At 42.7% G+C, this 25918-nt stretch overlaps 3 protein-coding genes and 1 long non-coding RNA gene across 9 annotated transcripts in view; 2 read left to right on the top strand and 2 right to left on the bottom strand.

Annotated features, from left to right (window-relative positions):
- Positions 1 to 25918, top strand: part of LOC127594596 (galactokinase-like) — a 239145-nt gene that overhangs the window by 15481 nt on the left and 197746 nt on the right. Inside the window, exons 7-8 of one of the 3 annotated variants that reach the window (XM_052056471.1) lie at positions 1916 to 2078; positions 13732 to 13937. In XM_052056471.1, coding sequence (XP_051912431.1) covers positions 1916 to 2078; positions 13732 to 13794 — 226 coding nt within the window. In that variant the 3' untranslated portion in view covers positions 13795 to 13937. Of the gene's footprint in view, positions 1 to 1915; positions 2079 to 3728; positions 3996 to 13731; positions 13938 to 25918 lie in introns of those variants that run through there. The other 2 variants (XM_052056470.1, XM_052056473.1) reach the window with 2 other exon arrangements.
- On the top strand, positions 2102 to 3510 carry LOC127594610 (uncharacterized). Its single transcript, XR_007960845.1, has 2 exons — positions 2102 to 3294; positions 3393 to 3510. It is a non-coding gene; the product is annotated as an uncharacterized LOC127594610 (long non-coding RNA).
- LOC127594598 (sulfotransferase 2B1-like) lies at positions 8181 to 11056 on the bottom strand. 2 transcript variants are annotated; one of them, XM_052056477.1, is made up of 6 exons: positions 10811 to 11056; positions 9895 to 10089; positions 9213 to 9339; positions 9019 to 9107; positions 8734 to 8914; positions 8181 to 8304 (listed from the first exon to the last, which is right to left on the bottom strand). In XM_052056477.1, the coding sequence occupies exons 1-6, from the start codon at positions 10841 to 10843 to the stop codon at positions 8195 to 8197; spliced, it is 735 nt and encodes a 244-aa protein (XP_051912437.1). In that variant the 5' UTR covers positions 10844 to 11056; the 3' UTR covers positions 8181 to 8194. The 2 variants fall into 2 exon arrangements, with proteins under 2 accessions (XP_051912437.1, XP_051912436.1); XM_052056476.1 differs by having other exon boundaries at positions 9895 to 10106; positions 10811 to 11055.
- LOC127594585 (ras-associating and dilute domain-containing protein-like) overlaps positions 13006 to 25918 on the bottom strand; it is a 42368-nt gene continuing 29455 nt past the window's right edge. For 2 of the 3 annotated variants that reach the window (XM_052056433.1, XM_052056435.1), the window contains 7 exons: positions 21142 to 21314; positions 20088 to 20232; positions 19813 to 19997; positions 15403 to 15781; positions 15125 to 15336; positions 13413 to 13552; positions 13006 to 13320 (listed from right to left, as the gene is read on the bottom strand). In XM_052056433.1, coding sequence (XP_051912393.1) covers positions 13227 to 13320; positions 13413 to 13552; positions 15125 to 15336; positions 15403 to 15781; positions 19813 to 19997; positions 20088 to 20232; positions 21142 to 21314 — 1328 coding nt within the window. In that variant the 3' untranslated portion in view covers positions 13006 to 13226. The remainder of the gene's footprint in view (positions 13321 to 13412; positions 13553 to 15124; positions 15337 to 15402; positions 15782 to 19812; positions 19998 to 20087; positions 20233 to 21141; positions 21315 to 25918) is intronic. The other variant, XM_052056434.1, reaches the window with a different exon arrangement.

The following is a 25918-nucleotide window of genomic DNA, read 5'->3' as shown; positions in this document are numbered from 1 at the left end:
ATTCGCGATTGGAGATGGCATCGGTGACGTAGAACCCCTGGTTCGGGTTGGCGATCGTGCAAACGTAACTGTGATGAGGGCGCCACGCCGCCGGCGTTACTGTCGGCGGGTGGCCGTGGCGTTTTTTGAGAACTTGCAGTTCGGGAGGCAGTTTCTCGTGTCTCTGCCGAACTTGTCATGGTAGCTGCAAATACCAGACGGTAGCATGTAGCCGCGGGACCACTGGTTCTGGGGCGGAGCTTGACGGCGATCATGCGGTGGGCCTGGACGGTGGCGCACGGCATTGATGTCTGCATCCACAATGGGCGGGGCTAGTGCGCTGCAGGCGGCGGCGACCGGCGTCGATTTCTCGGCGGCTCTGGCTGCGGTAATCAGGTCATCGGCTTTGGCGACTAGCGCGGACATTGACAGTGTATTGGCGTCGTGGAGGGCGGCGCGAACTGAGGACGGGATGGACTGTAGCCATAGCTCGCGCATGAGGTCGACTTTGCGAGGCTGGCCAGTAGACGGATCGGCGCCGGGTAGTCGGGCGAGTGACTGCATCTCGTTCCACAAACTGAGAGCTGTGCGGTCGCCTAGATCCTGACTGGGCATGGCGAGCAGTCGTTTGGCGCGGGCGCTGACGGTAAGAGTATACTCTTTCAGCAGGTGATCTTTCAACGAGTCGTACGTGATTTCGTCGTCTTGTTGGTCCAACCATGCCGAAACGTGCTGGAAAACGCCGTCGGGGACGGCTTCTAAGACGTAGTCCGCTTTTGTTCTCGGATCTGTGACTTTCCGGAGGCGGAATTGTACTTCGGCCCGGCGAAACCAGGAAACGGGTTCCTGAGTGCTGAAAGGCGGCAGTTTCACCGAGACGGCGTGGATTGCGAGGTTGTTGTCGGACGGCGTCTGCGGGGGTGGAGTTGTCGACATCTTGAGTCTCGAAGGTTGCGTGTTGAGAACGGCGAAGGGTCACCAGTTGTAAGGAGCGACGGCCCGGCGAAGTGAAGTGAAGTACTCGAAGAGCGGTGGTACACTGTTTTTATTCAGCACACGTACGATCATTTATATACCAGCAAAGCGGACGTTAGTGTAAACAAACGTCCAGCCCACCCGGGGGCTGTGATTGGTTGGTAGCGAGCGGCAGCGGGGGCCGCCGATTGGCTGATCAGTCTCGCGGCGCGAAATTCAAATGTCAGAGTTCTCAGAGGGCATTTGTGGTTGCTACAGTAGAAAGAAAAAAAGAAGAAATTCCGACATTTACGATCAGCATTTACTTTCACTTACATCAATTTCTGCGATATAGTATCTGGCTTCCTCTGTCTTTCGTTTTGATCACTTTTGCCCTCTCTTCCAGCGTCAGAGCTATTCTTGTTTGAGCTGCTTGACATCCAAAGGTCCATTTTGTAGCCAGTTTAGCAATGCAAAATGCATCTTGCTGCGTTTGAAACTAACAATAACAAATACTTCCTGGACTACTGTGCATGTGTAAACCAGTGTGGTGGTTGCTGTTGCCTTTTCCGAACGAAGCAGTAGAGGCCACTGTTGGATTAGACTTGTAGTGAATCTCGTCGCGAGGCAAGAGCAGAGAAAAAGATTTCGCATAACGCAACAGGGGTTTTTTTTCGTTGTATTGGCGGGAGGAAAATGGGGATGGTGTTAATGCATGAAGATTTTTTCACACTGGGGGTATTTTTGCCCATGTGGGTTTCGTTGTAGAGGAGTTTCATTGTATTATCGATTGAGCATATTAGGTTCGCCAACTATCAATGTTTTTATAATCTGGCTGCAAATGTGCAGATTTCTGTTATTTTCTTGCAGTTTTCCATTTCTTTTTGTCTTTTTTTTTTAAATCACAGGCACAGTTCTCATTTCCATGATTTTCCAAAGTAGAGGTTTGTGATGACTTTTATGGATGCTTCCATTTTGTCAGAGATTTATATGAGGTGAGCTGTAAGGAGCTTGACGATCTGGTGTCCGTTGCCATGGAGGTGGAGGGAGTGTTTGGCAGCAGGATGACAGGTGGAGGATTTGGAGGTTGCACAATAACTTTGCTGAAGGCCCAGGTCGTTGACAGGGTGATACATCACATACAGGTAAATTACATTCTGCACATTTCAAACATGTAAAAAAAAAAAAAACTAATTATAAAATTAAAATAAAAACATACACATTGTATATACACAGTCACATGTGCATACAGCTCACGCTTAAAATGATAGATGGGCCTGATCTTCCTGCAGTAGGCTATGAATATCTAATATTTACCTGGTTTGTTGTTTGGTCTGTCTTGGGCTCTCATGCTCCACTCACCATGCTTTCTGAGAACCACCCACATAAATTTCATATATACTCAGAGTTGGATTCGTGAAGCAAAACTTTTTGCGAGCGCATGTTCCGCCTGCCAGGTCTGTTGACCTAATGAGAGGTCTACAGCTGCAGCCTGGAGCCTTGCCACTACCCGACGGTCGTGTACGCCGCCTCAGGCCTTTGAAGACCCGGAGAATGAGGACAACCAGTTGTTTAGGTGGGCCGGTATGCACGATTAATTGATGAATTACATTTTTATTTTGTAAACATTATATATATCAATAGCCATCACTTGATACAAAAACAGGACATTCAAATTTACAGTGCGGAAAAATCTCTCTCTCTCTAAAATATGCAGGCACACTGGTGGTTCTCAGATTGTGTGAGACGAGAGAGCAAATATAAACTTTTTCATCCATCCTTTTCTCTGTACATTTTAGAAGGTGTGGCTTGGTAAAGCGCTTTGGACAACATGAGGTGTCGGTCAGCACTATAAAAGTGCACTTCATTTTAGCATTTACTGTTCTGATAAAATTGGATGTTTAATTTTTGGGGGGCTACGGCAAAAGTACAATTAGTATTGAACTTGGTTTAAAGGTAAACATTGAGCCGATACAAGCTACAAAAGTCAAAAATGAGTGACGGTGTAAGATGGTAAATTCTGTGTCAAATTTTGAATCAACCCTCCGTTAAATAACTACTGAGTTTTTCAGATGGTGATAATTTTAGGACTGACATCATTTTTACATAAAGTCCTACTACATAAGTGCCAATGTTCTGCCCAATCAACGATCCCTTCAAGGGTTGGGTTCAACCGCAGGTGACATTTTTTTTCTTTGACCTCATACCTATACATTACAATGCATGGAAAAAATATGGACAAAAAAAAAGACGCATAGATGAATTAAAAAATACATGAAGGGACACATAAATGCTATGATTACAATTTTCTGTTGAACAGTGGGTCTTGGAAAAATCAGTCAGAAATGCTCTAAAGTTGTTGTGACTTCGTGAAAATGTTTTCCACTGAATCAGTTAAATAAAAAATAATTATAACAATAAATCATGGGACTGGCTTGATCAAAAATAACTTTTGAAAGGTGGCAGTGTTAAAGGAATGTAGCCCCAGTATGGAACCGTGCATCCATGTTGTCGGTCTGGAGGCAGTCTTTGAATTTAAATTTATTTCAAATGAGCACAGATGAATCTCTACATTCATCGGAAATTGTAAGATTTTACCTAACTGTAGATTTCCAATTGTATTGGCTGCTTTTAGATGCTCGTGTGTGTGTGTGTGTGTGTGTGTGTGTGTGTGTGTGTGTGTGTGTGTGTGTGTGTGTGTGTGTGTGTGTGTGTGTGTGTGTGTGTGTGTGTGTGTGTGTGTGTGTGTGTGTGTGTGTGTGTGTGTGTGTGCGCGTGCGCTTTCTGTTTTCCAGGAGCAGTACAGTGGAACCCCAACTTTCTATGTTGCGACTCCTTCAGAGGGTGCTCGGGTTCTACAGCTATCCTGAATTCTGCCAAAGCACTTTTTAATTGCCTTTGAATGCTTCCTTATTTGTCCCCAGAATTTCTTCCATTGAAACTCAGAGGAGCTATTAAGTACTGTCAATGAGGATTCCTTTTCATGATACTGTACTGTAAATCGCAAAGTGACAAGTGCATTTTTTGTGGGATTTTCTAAAAAAAACATGAAAAACATCAAACTCTAAAATCCTCTAGAACGAATTAACCCAGGGGGGAAAAAAACGGATCTGCATTTGACGAGTTAAAAAAATTAATAAATGTAATTAGCCCTCATACAAGTGACATTGTTGTTTATCTTTATATCACCAATATGACACAACTGAACAGTGCATTTCTGCCTGGTTTTGTGAACGCGCCCATTCTGGTGCGGTGAGCGTTTTTTTGAACATTTTTGTTCAACGGGTCCTTTAAACGGAGGAAGATAAGAACCTTATTTGGCAACCCAAGCCATGGGGCATTATGCGGCCACATGCGTCATCACATGTAAAGCATGATCACATGGAGAAGGAAGACAAAAAAAAGCAACAACGTGGCAGTTACCTTACTTAGGAAATCTGTATTGGTTGGCGACAGACTTACTGTAAGTTAGCCCCTTGTACAGTTTTGCGGATTTGTCCGAAAAAAATGCTTATTTGATGATAAAAGCATGAAATTTGATGAAAACATACAACAAGCACAATAGAAATATTTAACAATACTCTATAGGACCCTCCCAGATTTGACAGTGGGCCCCATAGGGCAGCCATTTTCCAAAATGGCCGCAACACACTTCGTATTTCTTTCATACCTGAACATTTACTTCACCTCACATGCCAATAGATTGTGTCCTGAAAAACACAACTCTAAAAGAACCGTGTATTTTATCTTGCATGTAGAGGTTATGACCATGAGCACAATCCTGGGCCCAAGTATTTTGAGTTATTATTCCAGTCATAGATCAACATAATTCCATGCTGTGCTGAAATGAATTTTAACCGGATACATTTTTTTCTCACGAGATTAACGTGGCACACGTCACAAGCGGATGTTACGTTGCTCTATAAATCAACCAAAAACAAAACAAGCGCGCTGCAGAAGTCCACGCCCATGTCTGTTTTGCCAGCCACCGAAAACGGATACTTGGGAGTTTATTAATGGAAAGTTTACTTTTAAAAAGTTGCCAGATAGTTCCACTGACAAAACCAAAGTTACCTGGATGTTTTGCAGTAGTAAACTGAGCTATCATCATAGCACGTCGAGTCTGAAATACCACAGTCTGAAATACCACATAATGGCCAAGCACACAGCTGATGTGAGTATTCCGCCCCCTCGTCTAAGGCTGACAGCTGTGGATCATTTCAAAGCGAAGAAAATGGATGACATGACGAAGAACAAATTTGCTGAAGCCATAGCGAAATGTATGGCTACTGCATGCAAGCCTGTCAACATTGTCCACAGCTCGACTCAAGCTGAAATCATTCGCATTGCATCTAACGACTCCATTACGGATTACCAGCGAGCCTCCATTACAAGCTGTGTACAGAGATTGTACGTAGCGGAGAAGACACTGTTTCGGGAGAGAAATAAGAAACTAGGTTGATGAGCCTCTGGTGAATAAAGAGCAGGTAGCCTGTCGAATACGATGTATGTGTGGCAAATGACTCTGGAGACCACGTGTGTCTGGTTTTATTGGACTTAACTGCAGCATTTGATACAGTGGATCACAGTATTCTGCTGACTCGTTTGCAGCACTTGGTGGGCATTGGCGGGAGTGCTCTTGATTGGTTTAGGTCCTATCTAGCTGACAGGACCTTTTGTGTCAGCCTTGGCTGCTCTGAATCACGCACTGCTCCCCTGTCATGTGGTGTTCCACAGGGCTCAATTCTGGGGCCTCTGCTGTTCTCGCTGTATCTGCTCCCATTGGGTTCCATCTTAAGGAAACATGGTATTCCTTTCCACTGCTATGCAGATGACTGCCAGATCTATGTCCCACTGAGCAAGAAAGACACCTTCTCATTAAGGCCACTCCTATCATGTCTGGAAGAAATCAAAACCTGGATGGCACAAAATTTCTTGAAGTTCAACGAAAAGAAGACAGAGGTGATATTGTTTGGCCCCAGTGGACCTTGTACATTACATCCTGTAGACTTGGGCCCCCTATCTCCTTATCTGAAATCAACGGTCTCAAACTTGGGACTTAAACTGGACAGTGATTTCAAACTCGATCGGCAAATTGGTGCCGTTGTTAAATCCAGCTTCTTTCACCTTAGACAGCTGGCCAAAATAAAACCTTTCCTCTCACATGAACACTTTGAGACAGTAATTCATGCCTTTGTCACATCCCGGCTCGATTACTGCAACGCCCTGTACTTTGGAGTCAGCCAGTCCTCCATCAAGCGCCTTCAGCTGGTACAGAATGCCGCTGCTCGCCTCTTGACTGGTACTCGTAAGAGGGAGCATATAACTCCTACTTTGGCATCCCTTCACTGGCTCCCCATTCATTTTAGAATTATTTTTAAGATCCTCCTCTTTGTTTTCAAATCTCTGAATAATCTCGCGCCACCTTACCTCTCTGAGCTCATACGCCCCTACACCCCTGCCCGGCGCCTCAGGTCTGTGGACCAGTCTTTGCTAGACGTACCAAGAACTAAACTGAGGCTCAGAGGGGATCGAGCCTTTTCTGTTGCTGGTCCATCTCTCTGGAATGACCTCCCACTGAACATTCGGCAAGCCTCCTCGCTGCCCATCTTTAAAGCCCTCCTCAAAACTCACTTGTATTCTTTGGCGTTTGACTCAGCATGACTTAGATTTGCTATTGGTTTTACTGCTTGGTGCTTTCTACCGCCTTATTACTTATTACTTATTACTGATTCGTCTTACTGTTTATTGTATATGTTAATTCGCTCCATGTACAGCACTTTGTATGCAGCGATGGCTGTTTGAAAGTGCTCTATAAATACTGTTGTTGTTGTTGTTGTTGTTGTATGCCACTGACGCGATTGTTTCATGTTTGGAACTATTTTGTGTGGAAGGTTACAGTGTTCCGTGGCCATATAAATAACGCGGGTGGAGCTTCTTTGTGTTCGTCTGACAGTGACTGTGCGCTGAGGCACGTTGAGAGTTCAACAGTGCAGTGGTCGAGACCACGCTGAAAATAAGAAAACGTCTCCAGTGTTGTCATCTAACCAAGTGTAGTCATCCGAAATGATGTCTACACTAAACCGTAGAGAGACTTCCGCGCAAGAAGGACCAACAGAATCAACATACTGACTGCTGTGTTCAAAGCAAACTGGAGAAAAATGAAGTATGCAACCATGGCTTAAATCCACTATAGGCTGAGTACAAGTTTACCTTAGATGTGCACTTTGTTATATTGCTCTGTTTTGATTCCATAAATAGAGCTGTTAAAGCAGCTGTTGTGTGACTATTTTTTTCACTGTTGATGGACAGTAATATTGTGTGAGATTATGTGTGAATAACTGCTCCAAGTGAAAAATGTTCATGTAAAATTGAAAATCGAAATTGTGATTTCAGAAAATATTTGCATTTTGCACATAGAAAACTGATTCATGATTCCATGTTGATGAGCGCATTAAAATGGGGAAAAATAAGAAAAAAATATCAAAGGAAATTCAGAAACGATAAAAATTGCGTGGGTAATCACGATTAATTACAAGATGTTACAAGATGTAAATATGTTTTTTTTACTGTGAAATTATATGAACTGTGTTATCTGTTCTTTAGAGGGGAGCTCATTTGTGATTTTCCATGTGCTTTGTACACATCCAACACACCGGAACGTACAAGTAAGTGAGTCTGCATCTCAAAACATTGGGTTGTAATGATTATTTGTTCTGCACTAAGAAGTATTGTGGCTTGGAAATAATATATTTTTATTTCTGTTTCCCTATTAAGCAAGCCACTGCTGTTGTCTATTGTGGCGTAATTGTCTTTAATCTGTTAGATAATTTTCTTTGATCTCTTGGATCCCTTTTCGGACTATTTTAAAATTCAGTTAACATCTCATACTTTCATCTTAAAGCTGTACAATTTCTCATTGTTCAGTCGGGAATAAAGCCCACATAAAATTTCTTTTGTGTTCAGTCTAGTCTTTCCAAAGACATACATATACATATATAGTATATATATATATGAAAACCGTTTTAAGATTGACTGAAGATGTGCCTTATACTCCGAATCGCTTTATCATGCAGAAAATATGGTACAATATTTGTTTTCCTTGCCAAAAACCAGGCAACCTTTCCTGGGATGTACTGTACCTGAAGTGCTACACAATATAAAGGATTTTGTTTACAGTTTCTTGCTTGAATCATTTTTTTCAGCCAAAAAAAAAGGGGGTGGGCTTCTCAATAAATTGCAGTCTGTGAAAATGCATCTTTTAACCCCACGCAAATTTATAATCGACATCTTTCATGTTCTCTGCGTAAACAGCATCAAAGTACTCCACTTCTGCGACCGTCATTTGGTTTTTCCAATCACCAGCTATTCCTAAAACAAAACAGATACGCTCAAAGTTAGCCCACTCTATTTCAATAAACTGTGTTGTAACTTTGAACACATTTGCCAGATGGAATCTCTAATAAGGAATATTCATTCATTCATTCATCTTCCTAACCGCTTGATCCTCACAAGGGTCGCGGGGGGTGCTGGAGCCTATCCCAGCAGTCTCCGGGCAGTAGGCGGGGGACACCCTGAATCGGTTGCCAGCCAATCACAGAGCACTAATAAGGAATATATATTTTTAAAATAGTAAGTATGGCAAACTGCTCGATCTAGCCTTCATGCATGCTCCTAGTTCTTGAGTTACTGCAACATAAAAATTTGACTAACCTAACTTCGTGTGTGGCTTAGCTCAGAAGGTTGATCACAAACAACACCCATTGATGCGATATGTAAACAAGGACTTATACAAGGTACCTTTCCGGAGAAATTCAGACTTTGTGGTGTCCATGATTTCCTTGGGAACCGCAGAGTAGTTGGACATGCTGTTCTTTTTCATGTTCTTAAACACACATCGCTCTGCTATCTTCACAATCGCGTCATTGTCCAAAGATTTCTCCAGGAAAACAACAAGTCTGGCCACAGAGTCTTGAAGATCCTTCCGGAAACAACAGTCAAGTCATCTGACATTTGGGAAATCTTTGTCCTTTCACAGTGGCTGTTAATGTATGTCCGTGCGTGTGTGTGTCTGTCCTTCCTTACCTTTATCATTTCTTCATAGCAGATATAAAATATTTGCTCTTTATAATCAAGCCAGCTCTTTACGTGATCAAACCACGAGCCGAACATAACTAGAAAATAGAGATATAGTTTAATTGAAAGCAAAAACCCGCAGCCCGTTCCAAATATGCTGCGCGCAGTGTTTTGCATCTGAATACTGTATTGCATTGAATCACCTTCGCCTTTGAGGAACTTGTGGAGAAACTCGGTCTGTGGTCCAGGGTCAACCAGGAAGGAGGCCATTGCACAATAGTGGAAGGATGATGTAAATACGTCTTTGGGGTTCCTCATGACATAGATGACCTACGGCAAGTTAATAATATCCACCCAAAAAATGTGTTTAAATGAATGTACTAAATGTTAGCGTGTTCACAAATTAGTACACGTTGTATTCTGTTATACAAAATGGCCGCTATTAACTCATTCACTCCCAAAGACGTTTTTAAACGTCTTTTCAGACTTGGTCCAAAATTGGCTGATACTGAATTAATGTATATTGTGTTACTAAGTAACATGTTAGCAGCATCACTGGTTTGATGATGATAAGTTCCATATCGCCACAACACAGACTGGGTCGATCACCCAAGATGGCAAGGCAGACGAGTGATAAAGATATATCTTGTCGGCCATCGGAATTTTTAGGTAGACGAACCAAAGCAGCCTGCTAACAGTCCTGACCTCAACCCTACTGAACACTTGGGATCTCAATTTGGTCAGATTATGTTGAAGTGACCAACCATTTATGACGAATTGCCAACTTGTCTTGTTTCTTTCTTGTTACCGTGTCGTATACAGATGTTAAAATGAAAGCCTCTTGTCTCACTGTTGCCCCCAATAGAAATAATAAATCAGACAGACCTTAGGCTTAACTTCAAAGAATGACGCTGGCATCATACGGGGAAGGAAATGTGTGGTGAACATGCGTGGTGACGGCCTGTTGTCAAGATCGAGGCTGCAACTATGAGCCTCCTCCAGCCAAGGAACGCGATCCCAGTTGTGGAGCGTCTCCACAGAAGATGGATCTCCTCCGCTCATGATCAGGGGGACGATCTCCTGCATCCAAGTTGTACCTTAACGACGAAGATGTTTTATTATGTCCAAGAGATGAACATGATTCATATATCTACTTCATGATCTTGCTTCACTATGACAAGTATTAGCACGAGTGAAAAGGACTACAGTATTTTATCACAATATGACAATAAAGTGATGGTGTAATAACTGATCAAGTTGAAGAAAGCAAAAATGAAAACAATTATACCGTTGGTAATGTATTTATCTTTTGTTGCAATATCACCATGCTGTATGCAAGCAAGTCTAATAATTTTGAAAATTACGCAATACCTAAAGCATGTCACGTCCTGTTAAAAATTCACACTCAAACATCAACAAGTTCAGTATTTAATGCATATAAAACATGCAAAATAAAATGACTTCAGTGTCAGCCTGAGCTGAGCATTGCCCTTTTAGTCTTTTTTTTCTGCCGTGTCACGGCGTATCATTCGCTTGCGTCGTAAACCAAGAAAGTCTGACCGGGCGAATGACTCTTCCTCCTGCTGGACTTTGGAAGCAACGCAGCTTTTTGAGGCGAGCCTGTGTAGACACGTCAACTGCCCCATTGACTCACAATTTTTTTAAACGAGTTTTCGACACTGTCTGCATTCACCCACAGCTTGAGTTATTGAGCGCGTATTTTATGATACATTGTGGTGCCCTCGGATACGGTTTTTATTCTTGACGAAAACTTTCGGGTGTGGAGGCAGTCTCAATTTACCTGATTTGGGGTACGTTGCAATGAGAACGTCATCCGGGCGAAAAGTGAACCTCTCGAAGCGCATTAAACTCTCCGGAGGGTGTATAAGAGTTGGCATCAACACCCCTTTGTACATCATGTACAAGTCTTCCGCGGTCATTGTGTAAAACTGCACAAATGACAACAACAAAATCTCAGCACCCTGTCGTTTTGGCCAACTGCGATTTACAGTCGTGTACTTCCGGTGTCTAATGCTGAGGTAAAAGAGAAAAGCCAAGGGGCCGCGACATTCCATTTGTCACGCCTACCCTGTTACAAGTTCTGAATGTATTTTTCCTTTCTATTTCTTATAAAGTACAGTGCTGTGTTTCACAACTGGAAAGTACTAAATTACAAACATAAAAAGTCAAAATTAATATGATCGACAATTACATTAATTATCTGCTCTGGAAATTCATCTTCACACAAAATAGTTTCCCTCTCTTTTTTTAAATTTATTTGGTTAGTTCTTGGACTCAGAAGAAATGTTTATAAAAAATGGCGCATGTTGTTTTGTTGTATAAACCCTTTTCACGTGTGTTGGTTCAACTTTTATGCTAACAAAACATGTTTCCACAACTTTGCTAATTAAGTAAACCACGTCACAAAATGTGAAATGATGAATAGATGGATATTCACCTTATTTGAATGAGTTTTTCTGCTGATTAAACTGAGAACATTTTAACACCGTGAAGTTGTGAGTTAGGGTGACACAACATATTCGCCACAAAATGCACAAATCTTTTGAGCCGAGACCCTGTATAGTGAATAGCTTGCCTCTCCAGACATGTTGCCATTAATGTTGTCCGACAGTCCACTGCTTTTCCTCTGGTGTGAGTGTTGTGAAACGTGTATAGTGAATAATCCAATCATTTGCGTTTTTGACACACTTTATCAATAAAAGAGTACAGTAACTACTGCGCTGTATTAACTAGTCGTGTCATATGCTGCATTCTGCTTTTCAGCCTGTAGATGGGATAAGTGACCAAGAGTGGAAGTTTTGATGTCGAACGATGCCAAAAGAAGGGTTCAAGCCTGGATTTGCTGTGCTCCTCTCTCAGTGTCACCAGCCATTGTGCACTGCTGTTGTGTGCAACCTCCTTCTCCCATATGCCTTTCCAGTACCTTTCAGTTTCCAGTCTTGGTGAGTCAGCTCTGTTGTTAGGAGCCTGCCACTGAGCGTACACTTTCGCAGCTTGTGTTGCGAACAGCCTGTTTATTCGTCTGGCCTCATTCTCTTTCGTGTACCGCTTTAGGCGACTGGACAAGGCTTGGAGCCTTTGTTTGGCAGTTTCGAGTGCTTCAGGTATGGACATCTGGATGTACCTCTCGGGTATCGGCCTTTTCATCACACCTCTCTGGGCCTCCGTCAATTGACTCACATCTTTCCGGGCCGCCTTGATCTTAGCCTCCAACCGTCTTTTCCATGGTGGGTAACGTATCTCATGGCTTCCATGGTTGCTCTTATAGCCCAGAGTCTCCAGGATCACTGATGCTGAAGCGTATATCAGCTCATTGGTTTCTGTGATCGTTACGGTAGGGATCGCCCTCAGTGCTGCATTCACACTTTCTATGAGACTTTCAGATGGTACGTCACATCGCCGTTGTAATCGGTTTCTAGGTTGCCCAGCTTTCATTCTCGCCATGATCTTAGCTTTCAGGTCAGTTGCTGCCTCGCTCAACATTTCATTCATTGGGGCTGGCTACCCAATCTCATCATCTGCATTCATTGGGGCTTGCCTCCCAATCTCTTGTATGACCTCCTCCTCTGATCTGGCAGCCTGGGGCCCTTCACCATGGAACCTGCGTTGTACCTCATCAATCTCAAGTTGTGACAGCAGTTGCCGTTTGTGGATGTTGGAACACTGAGCTACTAGTTGTTTCGTGGTCAACCGTGACTGTGGGTTTCGAAGTAACCATTCAGCCCACATTCTCTGCATGTAACCCCTCTGACTAGGGTTGCTTGAGTAGTAGCATTCCAACAGAGCCATGTTATCACCTCTCGCCCATCTCCGCTTTGTTCCAGTAGCCCATTTTTCATCCAGCCGCTAATATATATATATATATATATATATATATATATATATATATATATATATATATATATATATATACGCATACATACACACACACACACACATACACACACACACACACTCACACACACACAGTATATACAGTTCTCCATTGTGGTGGTCAGGGTGGGCGTGAAATGAAGCTCAACACCAGGTTTCATATGTATGAGCCTTCAGCAGGGAACACACACACTGCTGGTCCAGCCAAAATTGAGCATTACACCCCCCTCCCTTTTTGAAAAATGTCAGCTCGGCTCCAATTCTTTGATGGCTGTCATATGATATTTATGAGTCCACAAATCATTTGGATGCTTTTTGCGGCGTCAGCATTCAGTCTGTATAACTTTGGCCATCCAATCTGATCTGGCCACCAATAACCTCAATCTATCACCCGATGACTGCATCAACTCCTTGCCGCTGGTGAAAGAAAAAGGTTCAGAGGAAAAAAAAAGTTATTGAAAATGATTTGCAATACTGTATATTATTTTCTTGGGAGATGGTCTGTTTACTTTAGGCAGTGGGGGCCGAGAAGACTGACTCCATTCACGGCAAGGATCCTGTCTCCTGGTTGGAGCTTCTCACAGCGTGCGGCAGGGGTGTCCGGAACCACGGCTCTGATGAAGATGCCTTTCACCTTTAGTGACATATCCTGGTACGTGAGGTCAAATTATTAACAACACTTAAACGGCCAAGCAAAACCTATTGCATATTTTAAAATGTAACAATTGTTCACTTTTATATACAACAGTTTTATTCATTCATTCATTCATTCATTCATTCATTCATTCATTCATTCATTCATCTTCCGAACCGCTTGATCCTCACTAGGGTCGCGGGGGGTGCTGGAGCCTATCCCAGCTGTCTCCGGGCAGTAGGCGGGGGACACTCTGAATCGGTTGCCAGCCAATCACAGGGCACACAGAGACGAACAACCATCCACGCTCACACTCACACCTAGGGACAATTTAGAGTGTTCAATCAGCCTGCCACGCATGTTTTTGGAATGTGGGAGGAAACCGGAGCTCCCGGAGAAAACCCACGCAGGCCCGGGGAGAGCATGCAAACTCCACACAGGGAGGCCGCAGCTGGAATCGAACCCGGTACCTCTGCACTGTGAAGCCGACGTGCTAACCACTGGACTACCGGGCCGCCCACAACAGTTTTAAACATTCTATTTTTATCTTGCACCACATAATATACTTCTTCATACATTTTTGTGTTACCATCATTATAATTGCTTTATTATGTTGGCCTTTCTTGACTGGTTGGTGTACCTTTCAAGCTTTATTTGACCAATGGCAACTGAATTCATGAAGAGTGTAGCAATGTACAATATTCCAGATAACTGCTTCCAAACATTTGGATTAATGCCTGGTAACTTCTTGAAAATTAATTTTGGCCATCTTTTGGGGCACTTTTTACATTTTAGACTTTTACATTTGATTTTTCAGTCACCCATGATTTTATTTTTTTAATGTACCGGTATTTATAATGGTGATCACAAGTATGACAGCAGACTGGGAATGATCTTTCTTTTTTTTTATTGTTTTCTTTTTTTAGTGTTGCAACCAAAAGGTTTTCTTAGTTTTGCAACTTGTCCTCACATATTTTGGCATCGTCGATATTTGAAAAGAAAAGCAGCCGGAAAGACAGGAAGGATTGAAGCTCAGAGGAGGCTTCAAATTATTTTCCCGTGGTGTGGATAGAAAGAGAAATGGAGTTGAGGTTATCCTAAAGCAAGAGTTTGTTCACAATGTTCTGGAGGTGGAAAGATTGTCGAAAGAGGGTGATGAGGATGAAGCTTGAAATGGAGGTTGTTGTGTTTAATGTTGTTCATGGTTACGTAGTGACGGAAGACCTGAGGGTTGTTGGTTACAGAGGAAAAAGGATGACACAATGTTAACGCCCCTGAGGAGGAAAAGCCTGTCATGATTCTGCTCTTGTGTGTCTCAGGCAGGTGGCAGAGGAGGGCCTTCCCTCCAGCGTGCCAATGTTAGCCATGTATTTAAGGACTGCCGAATGGTCAAGTCTCTGTCGGATTATTAACCTTGTTTGCTACTCATGTTCAAGTGTTGTTTTCTTGACTTCTTGTTTTTTGATAACAAGTATAAGACAGATCGCAGAGTCAACATTACAGTGTAATTGTGTTTGTATTGCAATTTTTCCATCCATCCAATTTCTATACCGCTGAGTTGAGAAATTCATATCCAGTTCAACTAACCCTTGTGTCAACTAGAGCAAGACCAAGACCGCTTTTGTCACGCTCTAGCTCCAGACTGAAGATCTCATCGTTGTTGTCGTCAAAATGGTTGCCGGTCTCTTCGGCCTCTTCCTCCTCTTCTTCTATAAGCTCAAAAATCCTTTTCATACTGGTGTAATCTTGATTGAAACGGTCATCTTTCAGTGCAGCAAGGCATTCGAACATTAAGCCACCTGAAAGGGGGAAATTCATTGAAGCTTTTTCTTCAACGATATGAGCAAACAAGCATGCAGGTTTACCTTCGTCATGTGCACCAACATCAGAGGACCAGGAATGTGCATCTTGGTCTTGGTCTTCTTTAACCCAGTGAACAGGATCGAGAGTGAGGGGGGTGTTGGGCGGGGTGAGGAGACAGGAGGGGTCCAATGTCGATTTCCTTAATTCTGTGGTATCTCTTGTCTGTAGTTGTAGATTCCGAAGCTTCCGGGACAAAAGGAGGGCACCGCAGGAATTGAACTCATCCAAGTAGGGAACCGAGGAGTGGAGGGATGGTGATGCCGGTGATGGGGGTGAACCAGATGATGGCGGCAGAGTCTGGACGGTTGGCTGACAGAATACTGTTTTGATGGGCGTTGTAGCCATGATTTCCTCTCTGGATTTGGTCTCCATGGTGATACCCTGAAATACAAAAGCATTAAGGAAGGGAAATTGACTCAATTTTCTGAACCGCTTTATCCTCACAAGGGTCGTGGGGGGTGCTGGAGCCTAACCCAGCTGTCTTCGGGCAGTAGGCAGCGGACACCCTGAACCGGTTGCCAGCCAATTTCAGGGCACACAGGGACAAACAACCATCTGTGCTCACACTCACCCCAAAGCAGTGCTTCTCAATTATTGTCTGTCATGCTCCCCTCCCCCAGGAAAAAGAAAACATGTCCCCCCGCGCGACTATAAATCGTATCATTTGTCTTTAAAATTGTGATAAGTAAATCTTTGTATAACACTGTATCCTTATTAACGTATATGAGAACACCAAAGAAAAGAAATATGGACCAACTAAAACAAAGAATAGCTTCAGTAATTGTAACAGAAAATATTTTAAGTGCACCTGAAATTCAAAAATAAATTTAAATCCTAAATTTAACTATAAATTTTTTGACTGACCATGTCAAACCATACAATACTGAAAAATAAAATTACATAAAATCAATAAATAATGAATTCAAACTGATCACCAACATTCATTCAGGAGCACAATATGAAAAAAAAACTTTAACCTGCAAAACAAAAATATTTAAAATAATTTGTGCTGATTTTTTTTTTAAATCAAAGATGATGTTTGGATTAATGGCTACAAGTAGCAGTCACAAAGCGGGATGATTGTTGGCAATATTCGGCACGTTTTCGCTGAAAAAACACTCCAGCGGCGAGTCACCGTGATTGGGGTGTAATGTCTTTAAGTGACACCTTAATTTATTTGTCTTTATGCTGTCCGCTGCGAACATTTTTTGACACAGTTGGTACACCACTCTTTCCTTGCCTACCACCGTTGTCACAGTGAAGCCAAGAACTACATACGGTTCGTCATATTTCCTCATCTTAGCTTCCAGGAGACCTCTTTCCTCCGTCTCTCTCCGCCTGTCGACTTCGTGTCTGCACTTAATAGTCATACTCTGAGCTGTGTGCAAAGCACGCATGCTCAGTGCAAACAAAACATCGAGTGAATGCTCCCTGCGCACACTCTGCCAATGAGAGCGTCACTGCCCCGTAATGTAGTGGAGGTGCAATTGCACTTCATTCTTGGACAGTAAAAAAAAAAATAAAAAAAAATAAAAAAGCATGTTCTCCGAGGTCAACCGCGCCCCCCTTGATGGCGCCCCACTATTTGAGACGCACCGCCCTAAAGGGACGATTTTCATGGTTCAATCAGCCTGTCATGCATGTTTATGGAATGTGTGAGGAAACCCGAGTACCCGGAGAAAACCCACGCAGGCACGGGGAGAATATGCAAACTCCACACAGGAAGGCCAGAGCTGGAAATTGAATCCTGCACCTCTGCACTGTGAGATCAACACACTCACCACAGGACCACTGGGCCGCCGGACTAAATTAACCATGTATACTAATTCAAGATTATTTTTAAGAACAGACCGAAGCGATGATTGTGATGTGAAAAAGAAATTAAGGGTGACCTGAGGTCCATGGTTTGCATGCCTACCTTATAATTTTCAGTGTCTCGGTTGTGATCTTGGCTCCCCATTCATCTAGTGACTCCAGCTTGCTCCCGCATTCGTAAAACACACACATTAGCTTCACTGAAGACTCTATCCATCCATCTATCCATTTTCTGATCCGCTTTATCCTTATAAGGGTCGCGGGGGGTGCTGGAACCTATCCTAGCCATCTTCGGGGAGTTGGCGGGGGACACGCTGAACCAGTTGCCAGCCAATCGCTGGGCACACAGAGACGAACAACCATCCGCGCTCACACTCACACCTGGGGACAATTTCAAATGTTCAATCAGCCTGCCATGCATGTTTTGTGAATGTGGGAGGAAACCAGAGTTACCCAGAGAAAACCCACACAGGCCCGGGGAGAACATGCAAACTCCATACAGGGAGGCCAGAGCCATAATGGAACCCTACACCTCTGCACTAAGGGTGTGGAAAATAATCGATATTAATCGATACATCGATGCGCACGTGCGCGATCCGATTGCATCGGCTCATTCACTGGGTACAACGCGATTGACGGGTGAAATCGCGATTCATCACGATGCATTGATGGGTATCGGTAAAATCGCGATTCAAGCGCCGTTTTACTCATGTTAAACGTCACATATCTGCCCTTTCCTAGGCGCCATGAATGCACCATCATTGCTTTGCGTTTTGTGTTGAATACGGAGGGTAGCCGTGCGTCACATACAGTCCAGTACACAACGAGCGAAACATTATGGAAGTTAGCGCACGCAGCAGCAAGGAAACTACTATATTTAATGCAGCCGCAACATTCAAATCTTATGTTTGGAAATACTACGGCTTCGAAAAGAAAGACGGAAAGCTTGATAAAACCTCCGTAATTTGGAAGGAATGTCGCATTAAGAAGCCATACAACGGCAGCACCACAAATATGCAGACCCACTTAAACCGATGGCACCAGATCACCGACAAGTTTCCCTCCCGCTTCCCCGCCCAGTTCCTCGTCGGACACCGGAGAAACTCTCGGTAAACCAGGTCAGGATCAGAAAAAAATTGCCTCTTATTTTGGGAGTCGCCTTGCAACTCACTGTGACCGCGCAATGGCTATAACTAAGGCCACTGCTTATTTCATATGCAAAGACCTCCAGCCTTAGCGTGGTGGACAACGAGGGTTTCAGACAGCTCGTGCACGTTTTGGAACCAGGTATAAAATACCAGACAGGTCTGTGTTCACTTACAAACATATTCCCGATGTGTACAACAAAGTGAGAAGTGAGATTACTGTGTCGCTGAACAGTGCGCAAAGAGTTGCACTTACAGTGGATGGGTGGACATCTTGCGCTATAGATTCATATACATATATATTATTATTATATTTCATATAAGACACTCAGTGAGAATAGTCTGTTTGTGTTTACACTATAGCAACAGCTGTGAGTCTCAGGTGCCAAATTGTTTACATTTTCTTTGCACAAAACCCAATTGTGAAAGGGCTTAAATAAGTTGTTTTACAAGTTCTACTCTTTATAAGGAATAAAGTGGCATCCTTTTTGTAATACCATACTGAATTCCATCTTTTTAAAAGCTTTTTTTCTTTGCTTATTTGCATCATGTTTAATTGCACAATATCGCAACAAATTGCATTGTATCGTATCGTATCGCATTGATTTGAACTTAATGTGTATCGCATCGTATCGCATCGTGACGACGGTGAAACGTATCGCATCGTATCGCCAGAAAATTCCATGTATCGTTTAAGTATCGCATCGCTGGCAGTGGATCGTGATGTGTATCGAATCGTCCTCAGTGCTGAGATTCACATCCCTACTCTGCACTGTGATGTCGACACGCTAACCACTTGACCACCGACCCACCCTCACTGAAGACTTCAAAACAAAATGAATCGTAAATGGTAGTCTACATGTAAGTACCTCTTGCAATTTGACGAGTGAGCGCCCGGCCTGTCTCCCAAAGTTTGCTGGGATAGATGCAGGCTCAAATGATGACAAACGGGAGAGGTTTCCAGTGACCTTGTAAGGATTTGATGAAGTGTGTCTGCAGCATTTAGTTTAGTTATGAAACGAAGCCAACCAGATTTTAGAAAGGTGTACCTAACAAAGTGGCTGAGTATTGAATCTAGACAGCAGTTGTGGCTCTTTCCTCCGAAATAATCGTTTTCTCATTCGGACTGTGAACTGTATTTTCTTTTCATTTCACACGTTTTTTCACTTTTATAGTTCCTGACTTTTTCTGTCCTTTCATACCAGTGTAATTTGTAACTTCCTTGTGCAGCATGTACTGTGGATCCATCAGCAGCAATCACAAAGTACAGAGAAACAGCAATTTACACTCGCATTGTGCGAGCAAGTCAGAACGAAAACCCAGGCGAGCACTAGTGGAGCACATACAAACTCTACACAGGAAGCAGGCGAAATTCAAACCCCGGAATTGTGAGGCAGACTAAACTCTGAGAACACCAGGCGGGCCTAACGTTTGAAAATGTGTTGCAGTTACCTGGTGCCGGTTCGACGCCATGATCCCATGTGACTGTAAATTAGGGAGGTTGAAAATGAAATCTTTGAGCTTGTTTAAGTGTTCAACCAGGCCCAAATCTGTCACTGCCCTTCCCACCATGAACTGGTAACCCCCATCTGGTAGCACAAGAGGATGGTGGGTATCAAAACTCTGCAGGATATCATCTGAGAATGCAAGAGACATATAGGACATAATTGCATCGAGAACAAGAAAAAATTATTGAAGGTCTGTACCGTAGGGTGGTCAGCACTCACCAGTTCTGTGCGCTTCCGTTTGGTCCCGGGCGCACGGAGTCCATGTGTGCCTGGTGGGACACGTTGGGCTGTAAAAACTGAGCAGGTGGTTCAGTTGGGCTGCGTTCAAGGCAGGGAACTCCGATCGCAGCGAGGCCCAGGAGGTCTATACTTACATGCACACAATAAAACGGAGTGTGAATAGTTTGTGCTTTGGTTTCACATATATTTTTGAAATCCGGGAGGATTTCAGGACTGTGGTGTGGGAGATGTGCTCACCAATCATCCACCACGCTGTCCCCTTTGTAAGATGAATAATAACAAAAATAAAGAAGATGTAAAAGCTAAATGTCTTGAATGGTCATCTCAATTCATTTCGTTATGAATTTACAGCATCATATTACATAAATGTAACTTTTTAAGCACTAGGATGTGGAATAGTTTACTTGCATCAAATGGGCTGCTCTCTCAAATGGAATCATTTCAGAATGACAAAAATAGGGTGCGGAAAATGTGCTCCAATTACTGACTCTTGGCATACCTTAAAGCATAGGTGGGCAAACTACGGCCTGCGGGCCAAATCCGTCCCATTGGTCTTTTTAATCCGGCCCGCCAAAGGTTGGTACACAATTAAGGTTCCATGTCAACGACTGCATTCATTTCATTTGGACTTGTAATGACAGGCATTTCGACGCCAGGTGGCACAGTTACCGGTACTTGAAGTTGCAGAGCATAGGGAGGAAGGGGGAGACGATACGGAAGCCCGCAGTAGCGCCAAGTCAAGCAAATCCCGTTCGACACGACAGAATAATATACTCTTAAAGTCTGAAAAACGTGCCAAAAATGCAAAATACTGCTTTTTAAATAAAGAAATCCAATTAATATTATGTTGAATTTAGTTCAACCTTTTGACCCGGCCCTCCATAATATTTTCTGGTTCTCATGTGGCCCTATACAAAAATATAATTGCCCACCCCTGCCTTAAAGGATTGTCACAGTCACGTTAAGACACCTGGAACTAGTTTGAATTATTGCTATTTATAAACGGTCTTCTTCTAAGTGTGCATCTTTTCACCTGGAGTAAATTTTTCCTTGGCGTAGTGAGAAGATTGATCGCTGATGAGAGCGTGCACGCAAGCTCTAAAGCCAGTTTTCCCAATCCGGTTGTCCTGGACCAATTCAGGAGCAAGTCAAAATTCGTCCGTATGCGAATGGCTGTAGACCGCTGATAGAAACCTGGCTCTGAGCCTGCAAACACATGAAGAAAAACTTTTCTTTAAAATTGGTTGCGACGTAAATAGGGTGATTTACTGAACTCTATTTTTATGACAGGGCTGGCTGTCATATGGAATAGCTCATCTGTCTTTGGTTCAAACATGACAAAATGCAGATGATTACCACAGAGTCAGCATAAAAAACATACTCCAACCAAAATGAAGGCACAAGTTTGGAGATATTGACGTTTCCTCAACGTCAACAGTGAATTCCACATATGTCAAATGCTATTTCATGAAACAGAAACACCTCCAAAAGCACATTGATCGCGGTTGAATTCCTTTGGTGATATATTTGTAGCGTGTCAACTGACACACGCTTCCTGTCAGTTCTCTCCCTTCCCCTCCGCAATTCAGGCTAAATGTCATGAACCCCCTCAAAAAAAAAAAACTCAATGAAGCACACTGTTACTGTGTGAAACACGCTCCTTATTTATGACGTGATCCTGCAGGAACTGAAGAATATTTTGGGTCCATACCGTCTAGGTTTTCTACGGAGCCCTTAAGGGGACATGGAAGGAAAAAAACCCCTTTGCTTCCCTCTCAAAGGTTTGCGAGATAACGCACATTTTGCTTTTTTTTTTGTATTTGCGTTTTTGTACTTGCGGGTCTCGCGTAGGATCTCATGTGCGGCTGAGTGAGAGATGATTCTACTTCGGGAAGGAGAGAATAATGGAGGAGGACTTGCAAACTGTATTAAAAACCAAGAACGGATTTAATGTATTTGTATTTCAAGCTAATTTCAAAGTAAAATTCCATTAAAATTGCCATCAAAGTTTGCCGTTTTCAGCGACCCGGAAGATGAGAGGAAAAGTACATCAACGCATTTTTAAAAAAGGGTCCACTTGCAAAATTTTTAAAAAAGTTTACATTATCTCGCAATCTTTGCGAAGGAATGCAGCCTTTTTGTCACGTCCCGTGCCCGCCAGCAGGTGGCGGGCTTTTCCCTCCGCCAACTGCACACCTGTCCGTAATTTCGGGTTGATTATCTGCCTTTATTAAGAGGCTCCGGCAGTCCACTCACTGCCGGAGAATTCCACGCCGTGCCATTGTTCGCTCGCGTTAAAACCTCTATAGTTGATTTCTCGTTGCCTTCTAGCCTTGTGGCCGTTTATCTTGCGTTCTCTCTAATCCCAAAATTGTATATTTAGTCTATAGTCTAATCAGACCTTCCTCGCCTTTTGTTTTTCTGTGAGCGTTTTCTGTTGTTTCCTTATTTCTTCCCTGGTCCTTATTTGACCAGCGTTTTTTGTTACTGTTTCCCTGTCGGGCTCTTTCTGTTCGTTATTAAAGACTTTTTGTGTTCATACAAAATCTTTTCGTGTCTGCTTTACCTGGGGATCCACCTCGTTATTTTGTTGTGCACGAGGCGATCTTTCATCGCCTCGGGCACAACGTGACACTTTTTTATTTCCGTGCCCTGTGAGGTGCTCGTAGTTTTCCCTGCTTAAGTAGTAATAAAAACTTTATTTGATAGGTTCATTATTTTTAGTTATCTTACATCCGCTTATCATTAATGTTATATTGATATTGAGTGATTTATTGATTAATTATGCTCGCAAAGAAGAAAGCTTATACCTGACATGATAAATTGATTATGCTTGCAAAGATGAACGCTTATGCCTCCAATCATTAATTAACTCTGCCTGCAATGAAGAACGCTTCTGCTTTTAATAAAGATATATTCTTCATTATGTACTCACATTTATCCTTTATATACTCACATTTATACTCAAGAATGCTTAGTGCACTGTGTGGAAGTTTAGGGACGCAACCACCTTTCCGAGGATGTGGTTGGGAAGAGATAAGTGTTAAGACTAAACAGTGAGCAAGGTTGGACATTGAATGGAGCCATCAACACCAGCTGCAACGTAATGTTTTTGTAACAATTGCACACATGTATGTAATTTACACTCACATACACACACATAGTCAAACAAGTTCAGTGTGTGTTCAACAGCCCCCACCCTTTAGGTTGGACACACCTATGTAGTAGATTTCCCAATAAATGAGGAGTGGAATGGGGAGATCTAGGGTGACGTGCCGAGAACTGAAACCAAACGCTTCTTATTACCTCCTGGTACCAGAATTGGGTCTCCTTTCTCCTCGTATTTTATTCCTGAGTGTCAAATTGGACCAACCTGACATTTTTGGGGGCTCGTCCGGGATCGCAATATACCTCACGCCTCCAGACACTTAGTCGACGGCCAGGAAGACCGTGGCCACGGCTAAAACACCCTTTCCGGGACGGGGTTTCGGCTCCTCGTCTTGGGGCTGAGGGTTGAAGCGAATCCAAAGGAGAGAGGACTATTCTTGGTAAGTAGGGCGGCCGTGTCCTGTAGGTACTTAAACTCCACATTAACACTCTTTCAAGCGTTGGATGAGTGTTTGCGTGCCGGGTTTGTAAAGAGGGAGGTCGGGGTAGTCTTTAAACCTGTTTTTAATTGGAACACTCTCAGGACAGGTGTTGCAGATTTGTAACAACCGAATACCTAGACTACACCTGGTTCGAGAACTTAATTTGAGCCTGAGAGGGATCTATTAGGAAGGGACTCTTTCAAGCGTTGAATGAGTATTTGCTCGCCGGCTAAAAAGACATGTTGTTTAAAGCCGTTTAAACCCCTGAGCCATACTAGTCCCTATCAGGCATATAGACCGTCAAGTCTCCTGCAGGTTACGTTACCTAGGTTGAAGGTAATCGAATAAAATGCGCTTAATGAGTGACTGTGTAACTGTGTGGGTGGAGGTTTGCTACCTCATTAGAACAGGACATTTGGCTATTATTTTTCCAAATATGCAGCATATTTTAAATTGTTCATAAATGTAACATAATATCGTTTTTTGATACATACAGTTGAAAGAAAAAAACAATCACAAAAAAGTATATGCAATGTCATCCTCACTGGAGATCTCAAAAGGGTTTTGTAGCTTCCATACTACCCCCTCCACGTCAGATTTTTTTCACACATTACTGTTATGATGAAGATGTTGATCAGTGAAACAGGTGTTAAAGGCAAAAAAAAAAAATATCACAGGGAGCCACTGGGTGACTTTTGGGAAAGTTCTCCAGAAAGTGTGCCGTGTTGTCAAAGTTATGCCGACCACATTATTATTCTAAACATTAAATGCACATAATCAACTGTCACCATGAAAGGCATATGCGTACGACGCGTGTGTTTTCACACGTTCCCGTTCAGCAGTCCACATAAACTCAAGAGTGACTCCTCAGCATTTTGTTGTGCATATATGTAATGACAAGTTGGCAATGAGAATGACTATTGATTTGAGTCAGGGCTCATTAGTCTTGTCTGTCATGTATTTTAACTCTGACTTGACAAGAGAATGGGGATTCATTCATAAGATTATGCAGCTATGATTTAAATGTTACCTATACAATGTATACAGTCCAACTAATTGTAATGACTGCAACCGGACGTATCTCTGATGTTGAATTCAAGTGTTTTGACATTAATCAGAACATTTTTTGATGCTATCTATTGCCAACGTTTGGGTCACAAACCATTACAGGACAGGACATAATTTGGCAATGGCAGAGATGTCAACAGTAGCACAGTGGGCCTTAAAATAAATCCCAATTGTATATGTTCTGTCATGGAATGGTGACAACGTCCCATATTTCTGAAATACAAACAAAATTTACTCTCAGATAATTGGATTCTTGAGACCATTTTTTTCTTCTTTTGTTGTGGTCATGTTTATACTTTGCGGTGAGTTTAGATTTACAGGGGGAAAAAATGCTGCAGTTTCATTTCAGACCTGAAATTGTTTCCAGAAAAAGAAAATCTGACTTTCTCTCCTGAAAATTTTGTGTTTATTCATTCCTGCCATTTCCCTCACATTTGGTAGAGCCTCAATCTGATATTTGTCTTGATTTAATGTCTGTGATCTTGACTCCACACCGATATCCAATACAATATTGGTAGTTTAAGAACTTTGACCACCATTTTTGTGCGCCATCTGATGACTGCATCTCATTTGGACCTCCCAGATTCCAAAAAAGCCTGGATGCTGGTACATTATGGCAAAAAACAGTGTTCCATAAACACATAATCTGTCTTAAAATGGACATTTTTCCATCCTTCTCCTCAAAGTCAGCAAAGGGCTGATTGACAGATGTTTCCGAAAGATTATTCTTTTCAACCGCAATGCAATTACCAGGTTAGCTAATACGTGGGCTAGCGCTTTCTACAACGAGCCTACAACTCGTCCTACGCTTTCTTCTTTTCTTCTATACAGTCTTATTTCACTTTTATGTCACACAGGTCAGTCGAGCTATTACGCCACACATCCGGTTGAGGGGAAAGAGAATCGTGATTTCCTGTGGCGATTATATGATGTATGACGTGTGCTCTTTGTAATCGCAAGGACATCATATGAACCCTTTTTTCCCTTATCATATGTGTGTGTGTGTGTCTAGCTTCAGATTTATCTAAAATTAGATTCCTAAGACTTATGTCGATGCCAAAAGTGTCACTGAAATAAATGTAAAAGATACTGCATAATACTTATACTCAATGGAGGATGTATTTTAAAGCAGCGAATGAAAATCAGGGAGCA

The sequence above is a fragment of the Hippocampus zosterae genome, unplaced genomic scaffold (assembly GCF_025434085.1).
Source record: "Hippocampus zosterae strain Florida unplaced genomic scaffold, ASM2543408v3 HiC_scaffold_22, whole genome shotgun sequence".
NCBI classification, from domain to species: domain Eukaryota; kingdom Metazoa; phylum Chordata; class Actinopteri; order Syngnathiformes; family Syngnathidae; genus Hippocampus; species Hippocampus zosterae.
This window is presented reverse-complemented; position numbering and strand designations above follow the sequence as displayed.

Excerpts from the sequence above, each read along its gene's own strand:
- LOC127594598 (XM_052056476.1), bottom strand. The coding sequence starts at position 10,949 with ATGACCGCGGAAGACTTGTACATGATGTACAAAGGGGTGTTGATGCCA. Across the intron at positions 9,340-9,894 it reads TCTTTGAAGTTAAGCCTAAG|GTCATCTATGTCATGAGGAA; the intron begins GTCTGTCTGATT and ends AACTTGCCGTAG. Across the intron at positions 8,305-8,733 it reads GTCTGAATTTCTCCGGAAAG|GAATAGCTGGTGATTGGAAA; the intron begins GTACCTTGTATA and ends GTTTTGTTTTAG.